General features: G+C 39.5%; 2 protein-coding genes across 3 annotated transcripts; one reads left to right on the top strand and one right to left on the bottom strand.

Moving 5' to 3' along the window:
* On the top strand, positions 1-13,128 carry LOC121252197 (T-complex protein 1 subunit zeta 1). 2 transcript variants are annotated; one of them, XM_041151723.1, is made up of 16 exons: positions 190-262; positions 365-428; positions 1,037-1,102; positions 1,410-1,545; positions 2,209-2,360; positions 8,538-8,585; positions 8,772-8,864; positions 9,401-9,507; positions 9,985-10,099; positions 10,208-10,294; positions 10,523-10,727; positions 10,866-10,960; positions 11,845-11,913; positions 12,009-12,116; positions 12,225-12,343; positions 12,759-13,128. In XM_041151723.1, exons 4-16 carry the CDS (start codon positions 1,434-1,436, stop codon positions 12,832-12,834), a joined length of 1,386 nt encoding a protein of 461 aa, XP_041007657.1. In that variant the 5' UTR covers positions 190-262; positions 365-428; positions 1,037-1,102; positions 1,410-1,433; the 3' UTR covers positions 12,835-13,128. The 2 variants fall into 2 exon arrangements, with proteins under 2 accessions (XP_041007656.1, XP_041007657.1); XM_041151722.1 differs by lacking the exon at positions 1,037-1,102 and having other exon boundaries at positions 1-262.
* LOC121252351 (uncharacterized protein DDB_G0275933-like) lies at positions 12,956-17,018 on the bottom strand. The gene is made up of 3 exons (XM_041151959.1): positions 16,788-17,018; positions 16,240-16,387; positions 12,956-14,612 (listed from the first exon to the last, which is right to left on the bottom strand). The coding sequence occupies exons 1-3, from the start codon at positions 16,840-16,842 to the stop codon at positions 14,531-14,533; spliced, it is 285 nt and encodes a 94-aa protein (XP_041007893.1). The 5' UTR covers positions 16,843-17,018; the 3' UTR covers positions 12,956-14,530.

Raw genomic sequence — 17,018 nt, 5'->3', positions numbered from 1 at the left:
AAACGCAAAACCCCTCCTCACTTTCTTCTCCTCCTCGGTCCCTGTACACATTTCCCTCTCTTTGCATACACAAAGTGTAGCATCCGTGATTCCCTCCCCATCTCTCTATCTCACTGAAGCCGCTGAAGATGTCGCTGAGAGTGCTGAATCCAAACGCGGAGGTGCTGAACAAGTCGGCGGCACTGCACATGAACATCAATGCCGCTAAAGGCTTGCATGACGTCCTCAAGACCAACCTCGGCCCCAAGGGCACCATCAAGATGTTTGTATTTTGTTCTCTAATATTACTCTCTCTCTCTCTCTCTCTCTCTACATGTTTTTCCTAATCTTCTCTCTGATTTTCTCGCGGTTTTTTTATTTCCAGGCTTGTTGGTGGGGCCGGTGATATCAAGCTCACTAAAGACGGCAACACTCTCTTGAAAGAAATGGTCAGTTCTCTATTTCTTTTCTGCTCTCTCTCTCGTAAACCCTAGATCCTTATGATTCTTCAAGTTATGGTACGATCAGTTCAGCATGTTGTACTACACTTCGCTGCCGCGTTTTTGGATTTTTAGAGTTCCTTTGTTTTTGTTTTTTTGCATATAGATTTTAGAGTTCTATTCATTCGTTTATATGCATCGGAAATACATTCTATGTAAATTCCAAACTTTATTCCTTATGTTAAACCAGGAGGGCTTGGTTGGTTGTTCAGGAAAATGTTTTTATTAGTATATTATGTTTTATTTTGAAAAATGTTCGAATCACACCTGTATCATAATCACGACGGGTTTGCAGTGTCATGCAATTGCACTGACAAATTTGATTTCCCTGTAACGTTGATTGGGAGTGCATCTGGAGCCTTATGTGTGTTTCAAGTGTTGGCTTATATAGTGGATTTGTAACTATTTTAAATTCTAAATGTGAAGTGGATTCAAAATGATGGGGTTATGTTTTCTCGACTTCCAAGATTCGCTTGGCTTCTGTACTTTTTTTCCTTTTGAGTTCCGAGCGTAGCAAACAATCATATATACTAATATGTTTTTTAACTTATAAAAAGGTATAAACAATTATATACACGGGATGGAAGCGGTGAAGGATGTGTCAAATAGGGAGAGGATAAAAGGTATGATTTTAGTTTGCATATAAGGACACAATAGAGTACACGTGGCAGACTCTGATTAGTTGGTGTTGGCCACAATTTAAGTAGGATTAACGGTTAGTTTATTTAATTCTTATTGAGGACATTGGACTTTATAGAAACAGAAATATTTCCTGAATCTCAGTGATCGCTAATTACAACTTCCTCGTGGGCATGTAGCTGCTCAACACATTTTTAAAATTTGTGCACAATTACTGGTTGTAATAAACATGCTACTGTGTGTATCTTTCTAGATAGTATTTCGTTGCTTATGTTTTATCAATGGTTGCAGCAAATACAAAACCCTACAGCAATTATGATTGCAAGAACGGCTATTGCCCAAGATGACATCAGTGGAGATGGCACAACTTCTACAGTGCTCTTTATTGGCGAGCTTATGAAACAATCAGAACGTTACATTGATGAAGGTCAGTGATGCCAATCAGAGTAAACTCACTGTCGCATTGAGTCGTCTAAAATGTGAAAGATAATTTGTGGTTCTCATCCACCCTTATTTTCTCCTCTATTCTGCTCCTTCACGCTTTCTTTTATGTTCTATTTATTGCTCTGATTGTTAAGGATTATCGGAGGAATAGAGCAATGTGCAAACCCTTTGCTAAGGGGCTATCTGTGGTTTACCATGTCGGAACTGCTACCATTTTTTCCTTTCCATTTCTTACATGGGAATTACGGCCTTTCACTTCATTGTCAACAAAATGAATGCTTATGAAAAAGAACTATCAACATACTTAATCACTGAAGGCTGTCCAGAATGTACTTTCTCTGTGTATAATCTCCAAATTCAACAAATACCATGAATAGGAATCAATAATATAAACTTATATGGTATATTTAAAAGGCTTACCAGAATTGCTATTTTGTTAAAAGATGAAATATCTACTTGAGGTCCCCATATTTACTTTGAACTTGTCTTGTGCTAAAAGCATCTGTTAAGTGTATCACATTCTGCAAATGTAATCAGTATTTTAGCAGCCAGGGTGGAAAATAAGTTTGTGTTGCCAAGTTTTCCTGACAGAAAATAAATGAATAACCTTGAGAGATGAACATATTTTTGAGACTGCTTGTTCCAGGAATGCATCCCCATGTATTGGTTGATGGTTTGGAGATTGCTAAAAGAGCAACCCTTCAATTTCTTGAAAAATTCAAGACTCCTGTGATTATGGGCGATGAGCCCGACAAAGAAGTTCTGAAAATGGTAGCAAGGACAACACTCAGAACTAAGGTACCATGTAATTTCACTTTTCTTTAAATTCTGCTTTTAAAAGGATGGGGTGGAACTAGTAAAGTAAGAGGTAGAAACGTTGAAAAATTTTCTCTCCGTACACTTTTTTCTTTTCTTGATTTTCTTGTGTCTTGCTCTGTGTTGGTAGTTCCTTGTGGTGATTAGCATGTAGTCCAGTCTGGAATTTAGACTGGTATCATCTAGAGAAAGGTCTATCGTCTGGAGAATAGTATGGGAAGTTCTTGGGAGCTTGTCATTGAAGCAAAAATTTTCTCCATCATGAGAGAAGGAGGTCTCGTACGTATCATTGAGAGAGGTAGGAGGTTTAAGCAGGAGTTGTTGATGGGCTTGAGCACTGCGCAGTGGCTTGAAAGAGTGTTGGAGGAGAGTGAGATGGGTGTTAAAAAGGATTATTATTCGTCAACAAGGGAGGGTTACCAGAGTTTCATCGCGCAGAGATGCTCCAATAAACGTGGCAGATTCTTGGAGATTGCGGTGTATGCTGAAGGGGGTCGCCGTAGTCTCATTTTTATTCCTGAAGAAGAGGGAGGAAGGGGATGGAGAAGATTGAGGGAGGTGCTAAGGAAGGCCACTCTGCTGGGTAGAAAGAAAGCTGGGTATGGTGATGATATTCAGAGGAGGCAGTGGGGGAAGGTGACTCATGTTAAATCTTATAAAGAAGCTTTAACGCTGACAGTGACCTTCGTTGAGCCAAGAAATGGGGCTGGCGGAGGAGAAGAGCCTCGAGGTCCTCAGGGTTACTTTCGGGAAGGAGAATACGAGAGAGACGTGCGGGAGGTACACTGCATGGTGAGGGACGTGCAGTGGCAGTTGAGGAATTTGCAAAGGGAAGTGGAAAAGGTGTTGAGTATTGTCGGGGATGGAATGGGTCTAGATGAAACGAGGCGTTTAAGGGATGGAAAGGGGGAGGGGCAGACAAAGGGTGGGCTTTCTCACGTGGGCCCGTATGGGCCAAGACAGGCCCGAGACCCGCATGGAAGATGGAGGCCCAACTTCAAGACCCGAAACATTTGGAGGCCTAGGGCAGTTTCTGCGAAGGGAGGAAGGCAGTTGTCATCGATGTCGCCGCGCCATAAACAGGCGGAGACTTGCCGGAATCCTCGTCGAGGCGAACTCAGAAGTCGCCGACGAAGGTGTTGATTAATCAGGAGGGTGGGATGCACACGTCGGCGATGAAGCAGACAGAGACAGTCCTAGAAGTGGATCTTCCACCACCACCGAGCGCACTTCCTCTTCCTCCGAGTGCACAGAACGTGCCGATGGGGTGTGGGGGAGGTAGTGAAGGTCCGACGAGCACCTCTGAGCCATACAACGAAGACGTATTAACGAGGGATAGTGAAAAAGGAGATTCGGCCAGTGAAGATTTATTCCTTTCGGATGAGGAGAATTCCCAGAGGCTTATTCAGGTGTCAAATAACTCTATTGATGAAGTAGGTCTGGAGGAACTACAGGAATTTCAAATTCAAAATCCTCTCCCGTTGAAGTGTCTCTTCCCAGATCAGTCGAATGCTTCAGATTGGGTTTTTAACACAGTAAAAGATATACAGGAAATTGTGGGCTTGAAATGTGAAGGTTACGAGGAGCAGTTCATGGCACTACTCACGGCCATCGAAGCAGGCCATCAACAACAAAAGAAAATAGGATCCAAAAAATAGCGTGAGCTTAGGAGGTTGACATGGTCAATGAACTCTGAAGGTAGCTCTAGTAGGGAAAGGACTAAGGGAAAGGGACTGGCCCTTCCCAAATGAAACCAAAAATAGTATCATGGAATGTCCGCAGTCTAAATGTGCTGAGTAAGAGGCTTCAAGTGAGAAACTTGTTGAGAGAATGGAAGGCGGACATTGTTTGTTTACAGGAGACGAAGTTGAAAGCTATCACCACAAGAATTGTAAGAAGTTTATGGAGCTGCACACATGTGGAGTGGGTATACTTGGCAGCTAATGGGGCCTCAGGAGGTGTTTTGGTGATGTGGGATCAAAGGGTAGTGGAGAAAAAGGAGGAGTTTATTGGGGCATTTTCGGTGGCATGCTCGTTTAAGAGTGTCTCGGATGGATTTTTGTGGGCATTTGCAGGGGTTTATGGTCCAAATTCAGACATTGATCGTAGACTTTTGTGGGATGAATTAGCTGGAGTATACAGTTGGTGGGATCTTCCATGGTGTATTGGTGGAGATTTTAATGTAACAAGATTCCCTAGTGAGAGCTTCGGTAATAGAAGACTACGCCCAGCTATGACTGATTTTTCGGAATGTATTTTTGAGTTGAATCTTGTGGATCTACCTATGGCGGGAGGTTTATGTACGTGGGCTAATAATCAAACTTGGTCTCGACTAGATAGATTCTTAATTTCCCCTGAGTGGGAAAGTCATTTCCCTGAGGTTTGGCAAAAAAGATTGTCTAGATTATGTTTGGATCATTGGTCAATTATGTTGGATTCTGGTGGGATTCAAAGAAGACGTAGGTATTTTAAGTTTGAAAACATGTGGCTGGAAACAGAAGGTTTTGTTGATAGGGTCAACCAGTGGTGGTCATCTTATCATTTTCAGGGCACTCCAAGTTTTATACTGGCGGGGAAATTGAAAGCTTTAAAACAAGATTTAAAATTGTGGAATAGGCAGTCTTTTGGAGACATTGGGGAACAAAAGAAAACCAAGACAAGGGAGATCGCTGAAATGGAAAGGATACAAGAGTCCAGGTCTTTATCACAGGACGAAATGATTAAAAAATTAGAGTTGGTTGCAGATCTTGAGAGGATCATTCTACTAGAAGAGATATCGTGGCGGCAAAAGTCGAGAGCACTATGGTTGAAGGAAGGAGATAGATGTACTAAGTTTTTTCATAGGGTGGCCAATTCTCACAGAAGAAATATTGAGATGCTGAAAATAGATGGGGCAGATTGTAAGGATGAGCAGAGAATTAATGATCATGTACTTGGGTTCTTTGAACAACTACTTACTGAGCAGGAGGGGTGGCGACCGAAGCTTGATGGATTAGCTTTCGACTCTATTGGGCCTAGGGATGGTATTCACTTGGAGAGACCGTTTGAGGAGGGTGAGGTTTTTGAAGTGGTGAGGAAGATGGCCAAAGACAAGGCTCCGGGTCCTGACGGGTTTTCTATAGGTTTTTTTCAAACTTGCTGGGAAATACTAAAAGATGATCTCATGTTGGTGTTCCAGGAGTTTCATGAAGCTGGACATTTCGAGAAAAGCCTAAATGCCACATTTCTTGTTTTGATTCCAAAGAGAGTTGGGGCTGAAGAAATTAGGGAGTTCCGACCCATTAGCCTAATAAATGGGGTTTACAAGATCCTTTCTAAGGTTCTTGCAAAACGCCTTAGTGAGGTAGTGGGAAAGATAATCTCAAAGCCTCAAAATGCCTTTGTGAAGGATAGACAGATCCTAGATGCTGTCCTTATCGCAAATGAATGTTTGGACAGCAGACTGAAAGCTGGTAGTACTGGGGTCTTATGCAAACTAGACATGGAAAAAGCGTATGACCATGTAAATTGGGAATTCTTACTAGACCTTCTAAGGAGGTGTGGATTTGGGGAAAGATGGAGATCATGGATCCGTTGGTGTACATCTACAGCAAAATTTTCAGTTCTGATAAATGGAAGTCCAACGGGTTTTTTTAATAGTACACGGGGCCTTAGATAAGGAGATCCGTTGTCACCATTACTATTTGTCATTGTAATGGAGGCTTTGAGCAGAATGATCTCAGCCCTGGTTGCAAATGGGTGTCTGAATGGGTATTCAATAGGATCCCCGAGGGGAGGATCAATTAATATTTCACATTTATTGTTTGCAGACGATACTCTTATCTTTTGCGAGGCAGACAACAATCAGATTCGTGTTTTAAAGGCCCTTCTCCTTTGTTTTGAAGCAGTTTCAGGGTTGAAAGTGAACTTGGATAAATCAGAGATGGTGCCTATTGGAGGTGTGCAACGGCTAAGACAGTTGGCTAATACTCTGGGGTGTAAGACTGCTTCACTCCCTATGACATACCTTGGTCTTCCATTGGGGTCCGTCTCACGAGCGACTCCTATATGGGATATAGTGATTGAGAAAGTAGAGAGTCGATTAGCAGGATGGAAGAGAATGTATTTGTCAAAAGGTGGTAGAATTACCTTGATAAAGAGTACGTTATCTAATTTACCGACATATTTTCTGTCCTTGTTCCCTATCCCAGCAAGTGTGGCAGTTCGCATTGAGAAACTACATCGAGATTTCCTATGGGGAGGATTGGGGGAAGAGTTTAAATTTCACCTAGTCAGGTGGGAAAATGTTTGTAGACCTATCTCTTCTGGTGGTTTGGGCATTAGAAATTTGAGAATCTTTAATCGGGCATTACTTGGGAAATGGTTGTGGAGATACCATAAAGAACCTGAGGCTTTATGGAAACTGGTGATCGAGAGTAAATATGGAGAATTATGGGGGGGATGGTGTACTAATGAAGTGAGTGGGGCATATGGTGTGGGTTTGTGGAAGCATATAAGAAGAGGATGGGGGGTCTTTTCCAGGCACATAAGATTTTGTCTTGGAAATGGGACTAGGATCAAATTTTGGTATGATAATTGGAGTGGCAATGGGGTTTTAAAGGATCTATTTCCTATTCTTTTTAGGGTGGCAAGTGATAATGATGTCTCTGTGGCAGAAGTTATGGTAATAGTGGGGGAACAAATTCAATGGAACATTAACTTTAGCCGGGCGGCACATGATTGGGAAGTTGATAATTTTGCAGCCCTTTTCAGCCTCTTATATTCGCTCAAACGCAGCAACCATCAAGCTGATAGGTTGTGGTGGATACACATGGAAAAATGTGTATTCTCGGTTCGCTCGTTTTATAAATCTTTATCACAAGAACATCCAACCCAATTCCCTTGGAAAAGGATTTGGAGACACAAGGCGCCCCTCAAAGCAGCGTTTTTTGTGTGGACCGCTTCTTTGGGTAAGATACTCACAACAGATAATTTGAGAAGACGAGGGGTGATCATCGCTGATTGGTGTTGCATGTGCAAGAACGAGGGTGAATCGGTGGATCATCTTCTACTACATTGTGATATAGCTCGAGGGATTTGGAATGAAGTATTCAGAAGATTAGGCTTGGGGTGGGTTATGCCCGAGTCTGTAGTGGAGATGTTGGCTAGTTGGACAGATTTAAGCAATGTTTTGAATACCGTACCGGACACCGTACCGGTCAAGGCACTGGAACGAAATATTTCGGTACCGGTACCGTTTCGGGATAGCGTTTCGGGATAGTCGATCTATAAATAAATTATATATATAAATATATATAAAAATTATATTCTAAAATAATAGTCTATATATAAATAAATTATATACAAATACATATATATATAAATTATAAATATTCTAGTCTGAATTGAGGGTTAAAAAATAAGCTTGTAGTTTGAAAAAACGAAAAAAAAAAAAAAAAAAAAACACAGGCCGAAATATCGGCCGGTACCGGCCGAAATATAGGCCGGTACAGGCCGAAATTGAGACCGGTACGACCGGTACCGGCCGGTACGGAACAGGTATAGTACCTGTACCGGCCGGACGGCCGAAACGAAAAATTTCGGCCGTACCGGCCGGTACGGTACGAAATTTAAAACTTTGGATTTAAGAGGTAACAAACAGATCAAGGCTATATGGAAGATGTTGCCTATTTGTGTCATGTGGTGTTTATGGCAGGAGCGTAACGAACGGACTTTTGAAGACAAAGAAAGATCAATAGAGGAACTAAAGGCTTTCTTGTTTAGAACTCTTTGTAGTTGGGCCAACTCCGTTAACTTTAATGGCCAAGATTTCCATGCTTTCCTTATTTCCAATGTTCCTACTTAGCTAGGACATTCTTTGTACTGAACATGGCTTTTGCCTATTCTTTTATTAATATACTTACAATTATAAAAAAAAAAAAGGATGGGGTGGAATGGGATTTGGTAATTTTTTCAGTAAAAAATTAGATGAAATAATTTTATCAACATAATTTTCCATTGTCTTTTCAAATGGTATTCTGATTAAATAGTGTCTACCTCCTCCACTCTTTCTCTTCCCAAAATATGGTGGGGGGTAAGGCCATGGGTCTTGTGCCATACAAGTTATTGAGTTGTATTAACCTATCGGGATTTGATTCTGACACTTTGTTCCGTCTACAGTTGTACGAAACACTTGCAGATCAATTAACTGACATTGTTGTTAATGCGGTGAGTTTTATGCTGTTGAAGTTGATTTATGGCTTCCTGAGACTGCTAATTGGACTATTTAAGCTCATAAAGAAAAATTAGACTATTTCAGCTCCCATATTTTATTATGTTAGCTGGATTATTCAGTTAGAAGTTTGTGGTAGACCTTTGCATATGGCTGTTTAGTAACCTATTTTTATGTGACAGGTGCTATGCATTCGCAAGCCTGAGGAAGGCATCGATCTGTTTATGGTGGAGATAATGCACATGCGTCATAAATTTGATGTTGACACACGCTTGGTATGCTCATCTTTTACAGTCATGTATAAGTGTTTGGTAAATACAGTCATCATTATGTGATTGTTTTCAGCATTAATTGGAGGTTATCTGCTATTCTGAAACTCTATATTTTTGTATTTTTTTTGGGTTGGGGTGGGTGGGTTGGGGGGGGTGGTTAGGGGTTGGGGTGATGGTTGTTCATACATCTGCTGTCTAATTTGTGCAAAAACATATTTACCTGTGTATTTACTTTTTCTGGGTAATGTTGTTCCAATTTTGTAAATAAAAATTAAAGCTCGGGGAAGTATGTTACAGTGCATCTATTATTTTTGGCGGTTGAACTATTTGCTAGTTATTGCATGTTTCATTCAATGGTGCCGTCTTATCTGATCGTATTTTTAGAAAGATACTTGCCATGCACGATACAATTCCATTGCACTTTTACCACATTAATTTCTGAATGGTTCCTTTATATGGTGTAAGTTTAACAATAGATTTGCTTATATTTATGGTTTACCTTTCACTACCGTACAGTTTCAACTTATGTTAATTTGTAGGTTGAGGGTCTTGTCCTTGATCATGGCTCCAGGCATCCCGATATGAAGCGACGAGCTGAGAATTGTTACATTTTGACATGCAATGTCTCTTTGGAGTATGAGAAAAGGTGAATATGGAGAAGCATAAATCAATTAAAGAAGAAAACATGTGGAAAGTCATGGAGGATTCTATTTCTTATATTTTGAATATTGATATTTGTCTTTGATTATTTATACACATTAATATGTATGTAGCTGTATTGTTTATCAAGAAGATATAAACTTCCTTTGTATACTTCTCATATATACTTCCTGTGCACTTGGGCTATGCCTTCTCTTCATATGAATAAAAATTCTTGATTACCTATCAAAAAAAGGAGAAGATAAAAATAAGATAACTTAATCAAGAAGTAGAAAGAGCTGTGTAGTATGCCATATTTTTTCCTGACACATTTATAAATGTGCTTGCATTCTTTTTATTTCCTTGTTGATCACTTAGTAATTAGTGATTCGAGTAAAGTTATAGACCTTTTTTTGTACATTAATATTGTCTGCCATTATCAATATTGTTTGTGGACATCATTGAAATAATAGTTTCCTCTCAGTGAAATAAATGCAGGCTTTTTCTACTCAAGTGCAGAGCAGAGAGAGGCAATGGTTTCAGCCGAAAGGCGCCAGGTTGATGAAAGAGTTCAAAACATTATTGACCTGAAAAACAAGGTAGTTGCTTCAGACTGTGTCTTTGTTTCCACCATATGCAGCATATAAGTGTAGGCATGTAGCATCTATGGTGTATGATATACTTATAATTGTTATGGTTGTATGCAGGTTTGTTCTGGTAATGATAATGACTTTGTTGTCATTAATCAAAAGGGAATTGATCCCCCATCACTTGACCTTCTTGCAAAGGCAGGGGTAAGTCATGGACCATTGATGTTGTCTAGTTTCCTATTTATTGATTCATTAATAACATGTTTGTATTATTGTTTAGTGTGTTTTGATTGGTCTCTGTTAGTGCCTAAATGGATTTTATGCTAGCATAAATTATGGCTGCCTTTTTTGTAATATTCAATCCCCACTATGTTAATAAAAAGTGTTTTTTTTTTTTTTTTTTGCCATCTGTTAAATCCACTGATTTTCTAGATAATTGCACTTCGGAGAGCAAAGAGGAGAAATATGGAACGATTGGTTTTGGCCTGTGGAGGAGGGGCCGTAAATTCTGTTGATGATCTAACTCCTGATTGCCTTGGCTGGGCTGGACTGGTCTACGAGCATATCCTTGGGGAAGAAAAGTATACCTTTGTCGAAAATGTGAAGAACCCTCATTCTTGTACAATCTTGATAAAAGGTAAAACTAGTTTTGTAGCTACTTGGCCAAGAGGCTATTGCAGTGACATCTGTTGGTGCTGCTTGTATGATTTGCATTATTTCTTAGCCTTTGGTAAATAGTCATGATTTAATCCTCATCACTGCCTTTGACATTCAGGGCCTAACGACCATACAATAGCCCAAATAAAGGATGCTGTTCGCGATGGCTTGAGGGCAGTCAAAAATACTATTGAAGATGAAGCTCTTGTCTTAGTGAGTTTACGCTGTAGAAGCTTCTTAGAACTTGCATGAAGATTTTTAAATTTCTGTCACACTGATTTAATAAATAATTGTTAACTTCCTCAACAATGTTTATTATAATTTCCTTGTTAGAATTAACTCTAGCATGTGTAGCGAATAAAAAAAAATGATGTACATGCCTCTTTGTACATTTTGAAATGGCCTGATATTTCTTGAGGTTAATGTTGAAAATGGTCACAAGTATGTGCCCCAGTATGGCACTGTATAGGTTAAGAGCGAAAAAGAAATTGATACAAAAATTCAGATGATAACTGAAACCTTACGGATCTACAAAGATTAGTTTTTCACGACCGGGACGAGCCATGGGTATGCTTGAATGCAGTTTAGTGTTAACTAATTCAACTTTGTGTCAAACATAATTTGGCCCGAAGATGTTTTTAATAGCATTTGCTACAGGACTTTGGGCAGCGAGGTTTATCAGAATGCCTAAAAAAATGGGACTTATTTGGCGTGTTTTCATGGTGAAAAATACCGTGAAGTTATGGGATTATGTTTGCACGACTAAGGTTTGATTTACATACATGTTGCAGAGGCTCTTTCAGATGTTTAAAGGGATTATTTGCCTTGTGAATCTTTACTTATCACTTTGTTTGCAAGAAGTATGGTTATACGAGTTATAACAAGGCTGGGTCTTACTCACTTATTAAAAAAAAAAAAGGTTGGGTCTTGCTTGGTTAGACGTGCTGCACGCTATTGATTGCACTGAACATCCCTTATTGTCTACAATTTTGTAACCTTTACCCATCCTTGCATCTGTGCTTGTCAGAAATAGCAGATTTTCTTATTCTGCTGATTTATATTTTTTATGATTAGGTATTTTTTTGTCTTTTATTTAGGGTGCTGGAGCTTTTGAAGTTGCAGCCAGACAATACCTAGTAAACGAAGTAAAGAAGACTGTTCAAGGGGTAACAAATTGTCTACCAAAATTTTCCATGCTCAAAATTATTTAGAAGCATTATTTGTCTTTCTAAACGCATCTGGTTATACAAACTTGGGTCAGCGTGCTCAACTTGGTGTTGAAGCTTTTGCTGATGCTCTTCTTGTGGTGCCCAAGACATTGGCTGAGAACTCCGGGCTTGACACTCAAGATGTGATCATTGCTCTTACGGTATACTTTCTTTGAAACTTATTATCCATGTTCTTTTATTTTTTATTAGAAGGTAAAACAGTGAAGAATAAGCATGTTTGAGCTTTGTCACGCCATCTGGATATTCAGGGAGAGCATGACCGGGGAAATGTTGTGGGATTAAACCAGCACACGGGAGAACCTATTGACCCCCAAATGGAGGGTATTTTTGATAATTACTCTGTGAAGCGCCAGATCATAAATTCAGGGTATGTGGGAATTATTATTAGAATTTCAATAGCTGTTGTTATTCTCTTTCTATGCCCCTTCTTAATTATTATATAGTTTGCTTTTGGCAGTAAATTTGATTGGGGAAATGTTCTTACAATCCTTTAATTTGATAATCTGAATCTTGCTATCTCTCTCTCCACGTCTTGTTTTTCTGAAAATGATGACTGCCTCCATGGACGTTAATCGGTATCTTGTTCATCGTTTGATCTCACGAGGTATATTACATGGATATTTAAGAATGATAGCGTTCTCCAGTGTGAACATTACATATATCAAAGGAAGCATATGGAAAATTTAGTTTTTTTATTTTTCAAGTTGTGAATTTTCAATATTTGCCTTTGTCTTCTGGTTTTTCGTAAATGAGCAACTGTGATATCGCTATTCTGCTTGCAGGCCTGTAATTGCATCTCAGTTGCTATTGGTGGATGAAGTAATTCGTGCTGGTCGTAATATGCGGAAGCCAACTTAGCTCGCGATATGCTCGAGCATGCACATTATTTTCATCTGCAGGGTTTTCTTAACTGAATTTGTATGAACTAACTTGATGTGAATGGAGGTTTTTTTTTTTTTGGGGGGGGGGGGGGGGGGGGGGGAGGGATCTTTTGTTAGCGAATCTCAATTTGCAATTTACATTTGACGTGGGATTTTGTCTTGAATGTGTACTTTGTGCTGTAATCATTGTTTCTCATGTTTCGTAGTTATAATGGGTCCCTCGCACGAGTAAAGCAAACCGACATTATTGATTTCGACTTTCATTTGGAAATTTGATGGTGCGAATATCTGTGTATGTGGATGCTTGTGCAGTCCTTCGAAATTAACGAGTATTATCTGGTTTCGTATGGTCGGGAAACTGCCAGTTAAGGGAGATTGCCCGTCACCAATCAAGGTGCAACGCTACTGGAAGTGATGTTGTAGGTGTTAATTATGTCTGTACCCAGAAAATCTCTCTTTGACGGATTGTTTCCTGTTCACTCTCACTGGATCTACCAGGACGGTGACAAGCAGAGTTCAGGACTTGGGGTTTGTGGCTTTGCAGTGTTTCTGGTGCATTCGGGTATAAGACGAGGTCGTCTGCCTTGAAAAGCGACCTGTCTTTGGTTCAAGGCAAGACCCACTTTCCCGGTTTAAGTTTTCCGAGCATGAACTTGTCGTCCGATTCTACTCTAATCAATACTGCAGGGTATATAAATGGCAACTAGGAACGTGTGGCTTATCGTTAGGAATTCTGAAAGGTAACCCCATACGACGTTAATCGGTTGTACACTCTTATGTTTGCAGAGAAATCATAAAGGGTTCTGGTTGGTTCTAGACATGTTTGTAACCCTTTTACCCACGTAAAATTAATTGGGTGCATCTGATTGCCTTGGTCCTGAAGAAAAACCACCAATGCGAGGGAGACTATTCTTTGGGAGCTAGAACTACAGCCACCTATTGGCCTCCTACGCGTACACACGCCTCTATGCCGATCTCCCAGAACTCCGATCCACCCAAGAGCCGACACGGGCCTACCAGTGGCAACTTAATTCTCGCACATTGTCCCATCTCGTGGTGTCCAACTTTTGACTATCCCTTTGAGAGCCTATTTTCATCTCCTTCATCGACTGTCTTACTACACTCATCGTCTATGCATACTTTTCTGCTAAGGATTTTGTCTGCAGTAGACAATTCACGACGGTCAAGCCCTTGGATTGCTTCATAAACTCTCAATATGTCAGGCAACCTTCTGGATCCTTTTTAATCCATTTCTCGTTTAATTTTATTTTATTGCACAACTATTATCATCACTGTATTGAGATTTTTGGTGAAGTCCATATCTCCTCCTTTCTATAGTTTGATATTCTATGCCTCATTTGACTGTAGAAAACGAAAAATAAAATCCACACTTCGAGCGTGAATGACGGAAGATGAAGGTATTGACTCCATTTCTCAATCGTTCAAAGTCTTAGAAGAAGCAATGTTGTCTTGCTGTAGCTCAGAACCAAATAGACGTGTCGTTGCCAGAATCTTGAATAGATCGGACCGAAATCCCAATCAGAAAAACTCCATATTGATCCATAATGTTCTAATACCTCGGACTAATCCCTGCCTTTACACCTTACATTAAACAACAAATTGTACAGCACTTTGACTATAGCATAAAATGGATGCTATTCAAAAGAATGAGCTTAGACCTCTCCTGCAGATCCCTTGCCGTCCTGTTGAAGCATATATTCTCTCTTCATTTCTTCCAAAACAGCATCATTGGTGCTGCAAAAGCCAAAACCCGTAAGGTAATTTGAATATAGTCACAAAGGTAAACAAAGTACTCCCCATTTTTCTTTCAATTTACCCTTTATTTTAATTCCATTTCCCCTATATACAGGAACTATCCAAACAATTAGGGATAGGTTTTGCATGAACATACAGCAGTTTTCATGTCTATTTAAAAATGCTTTCTTGAAAGCTCAACTAGGACAAGTAAAAAACCACATGGAAGCAATAACCAATCTACAAGTAGAACTAAATTTAGAATAAAGACGTGACATATATCAGAATCTGAAGTTCTGAATTAGGTTTTGAGTCATACATACAAATGCATACAATAGCCAGTTGCAAGTGAGCTAAATTGACGGGACAACACCAGCTCGTATTAATCTTCCTGTAAAAACTGGATTTTACTCAATGAATCCTTACTTATACTGATGCTTGTGAGAAATAGGCCAAATTGGGAAAAATAAAGACTACTTAAGACTAAGATTGATTTTGCAACTAGAGCTTTGATTGGGCAGAGGAACCATCTTTATATATGCACATGGCATATGACATATGCAGCATAGTTGAGTACAACATATTTAAATGTCATGTGGTAGTGACTTGTCTGATGTTCCAAAAAAAGGTTCACTAATGGCATCTTAAAAAATAAAAGAGTGAACCTTTTTCTCCCAGCACGGGGAGGGGCGGGGGATTCTTTAGTTTCCCTCTCAATAATTTCACCTAACCACACAACCAACCTATTTTAGATCACGTCAGAACTGAAACACCAATGATAAGGTTTCCCAAGCATAAAAGAAAACTTCGACTATATTCATTTTTCCCCAGAGAGCCTTTATGGAGTCATAGAGTTGGAAAGTTCAATATTGTTCTGCACCAACAACCAAAGTAGCTTTTCTGGCCTGAAAAATGAAGTTAAGCATTCTGATACTACTGTGTCACACCATTAGACCACTTCTATAATGATTAAAATGCCAAGGTCACTATGTACTCGTGATCAGCTAGAAGCTAGTATCTAGAAACACTTTAAAATTTTAATACAAGAAACTCTAAAGCCAAACGTTATTATCGAGTTAAAATCAGCTAATGACAAATATTTATCCATGTCTACAAATAAAAAAAATATCCATCCATGTCACAACTGTAAACCATAGATCGCAGGATGGCCACATAACAGGCTCAAAGGCAACTTAAATTTTAGGTTATGAAACTCAATAGGCGTGCCAGTGTCCACGGTCACATCTGGAGTTGTTATATCAAATTCAATCTATAAGGACTACGTACAACCCTCTTCTAGTGGTTCTCTACGAGCTTGTGAATATCATTAGCCAACCAGCCAAACAAACAAAATACTTGGGCCCTATTAATCACTAATGTATGCTTCTTCTGTACGAGGGTGAAAAATATAACCCTATTACAAGAAATCATGCTTACATAAGACTTCAAAAGCAAAAGTAAAATCCTTCAAAGATTTAGTCTATATATTTAAAGGCTGGCAGGGTCCTCTAATGGCAGACGGGAATTACAAGCAAGAGGATAATAGCATGTATACCAAAAACTGTAAAACAATGAGATGAAATATTGATACAAATAGCTTATTTCTGATATCCATAATCACACTCACTATTGATGGAGGCAATCATTCAACTCTTTAGCTTGTTTCCGACATTGCCAAACAACAGATAATGTTCTTCCCACAGCGCATTGAGCATACTTTGAAGTGTACTGGTCACACTCCTTTAGAGCCTTCTGCTTCATTTTGCTTCTTAAAGCTGATATATTAGAAATAACACACGTGTTAGCTCATTCACGCCTGCATTATAAACATAAAAAGTCCCAATCTGAAATCTCTAGCAAACATAATAATCTAATAAAGAATATAAATTACATAAATATGTATAAAATATAACATTCACGGCAAGTTTTTATTTCCTAAAAGCAGAAAAAGAACACTCAATTCCGCCTCAGTTCACTTGATTGTTTATTGGAACAGCTAAGCATCAGACAATAGAAGAACCAGGCGAAATCAACTTTTGCAATCAAAGCTTTCAAATTTATAAATGTGGCAAGGAATAATTACACTAAGCATCCATAAAAATGAGAAATCAGAGTTAGAGAAAGCAAGCAGGGGAGGGAGGGTTAGGGTTTTAAGTGAAGAGAAGACATTATTACCTTCTTCCACCTTCTTCTTGACGTGATTCTCGCGTGCTTCCTGTACGTATCCCATTAAGAGATGGAGAAAAAAAGCTTTCTAAGTCTAGCTGCTCGGTTGCTCTCGAGTCCTTACATATTTCCAATACCACTGGCCTCGCCCCAGCTTTTCATCATACTCCAATAGGCAATAGCTGCGGGAGTGCCTCTGCGAGTTTCTTTCAGCGACGTATGCCCAAGGTCTGCGCATTT

Source organism: Juglans microcarpa x Juglans regia, chromosome 2S (genome assembly GCF_004785595.1).
Source record: "Juglans microcarpa x Juglans regia isolate MS1-56 chromosome 2S, Jm3101_v1.0, whole genome shotgun sequence".
NCBI classification, from domain to species: domain Eukaryota; kingdom Viridiplantae; phylum Streptophyta; class Magnoliopsida; order Fagales; family Juglandaceae; genus Juglans; species Juglans microcarpa x Juglans regia.
Note: the sequence above shows the minus strand (reverse complement) of the source record. Positions and strands in the feature narration are given on the sequence as shown.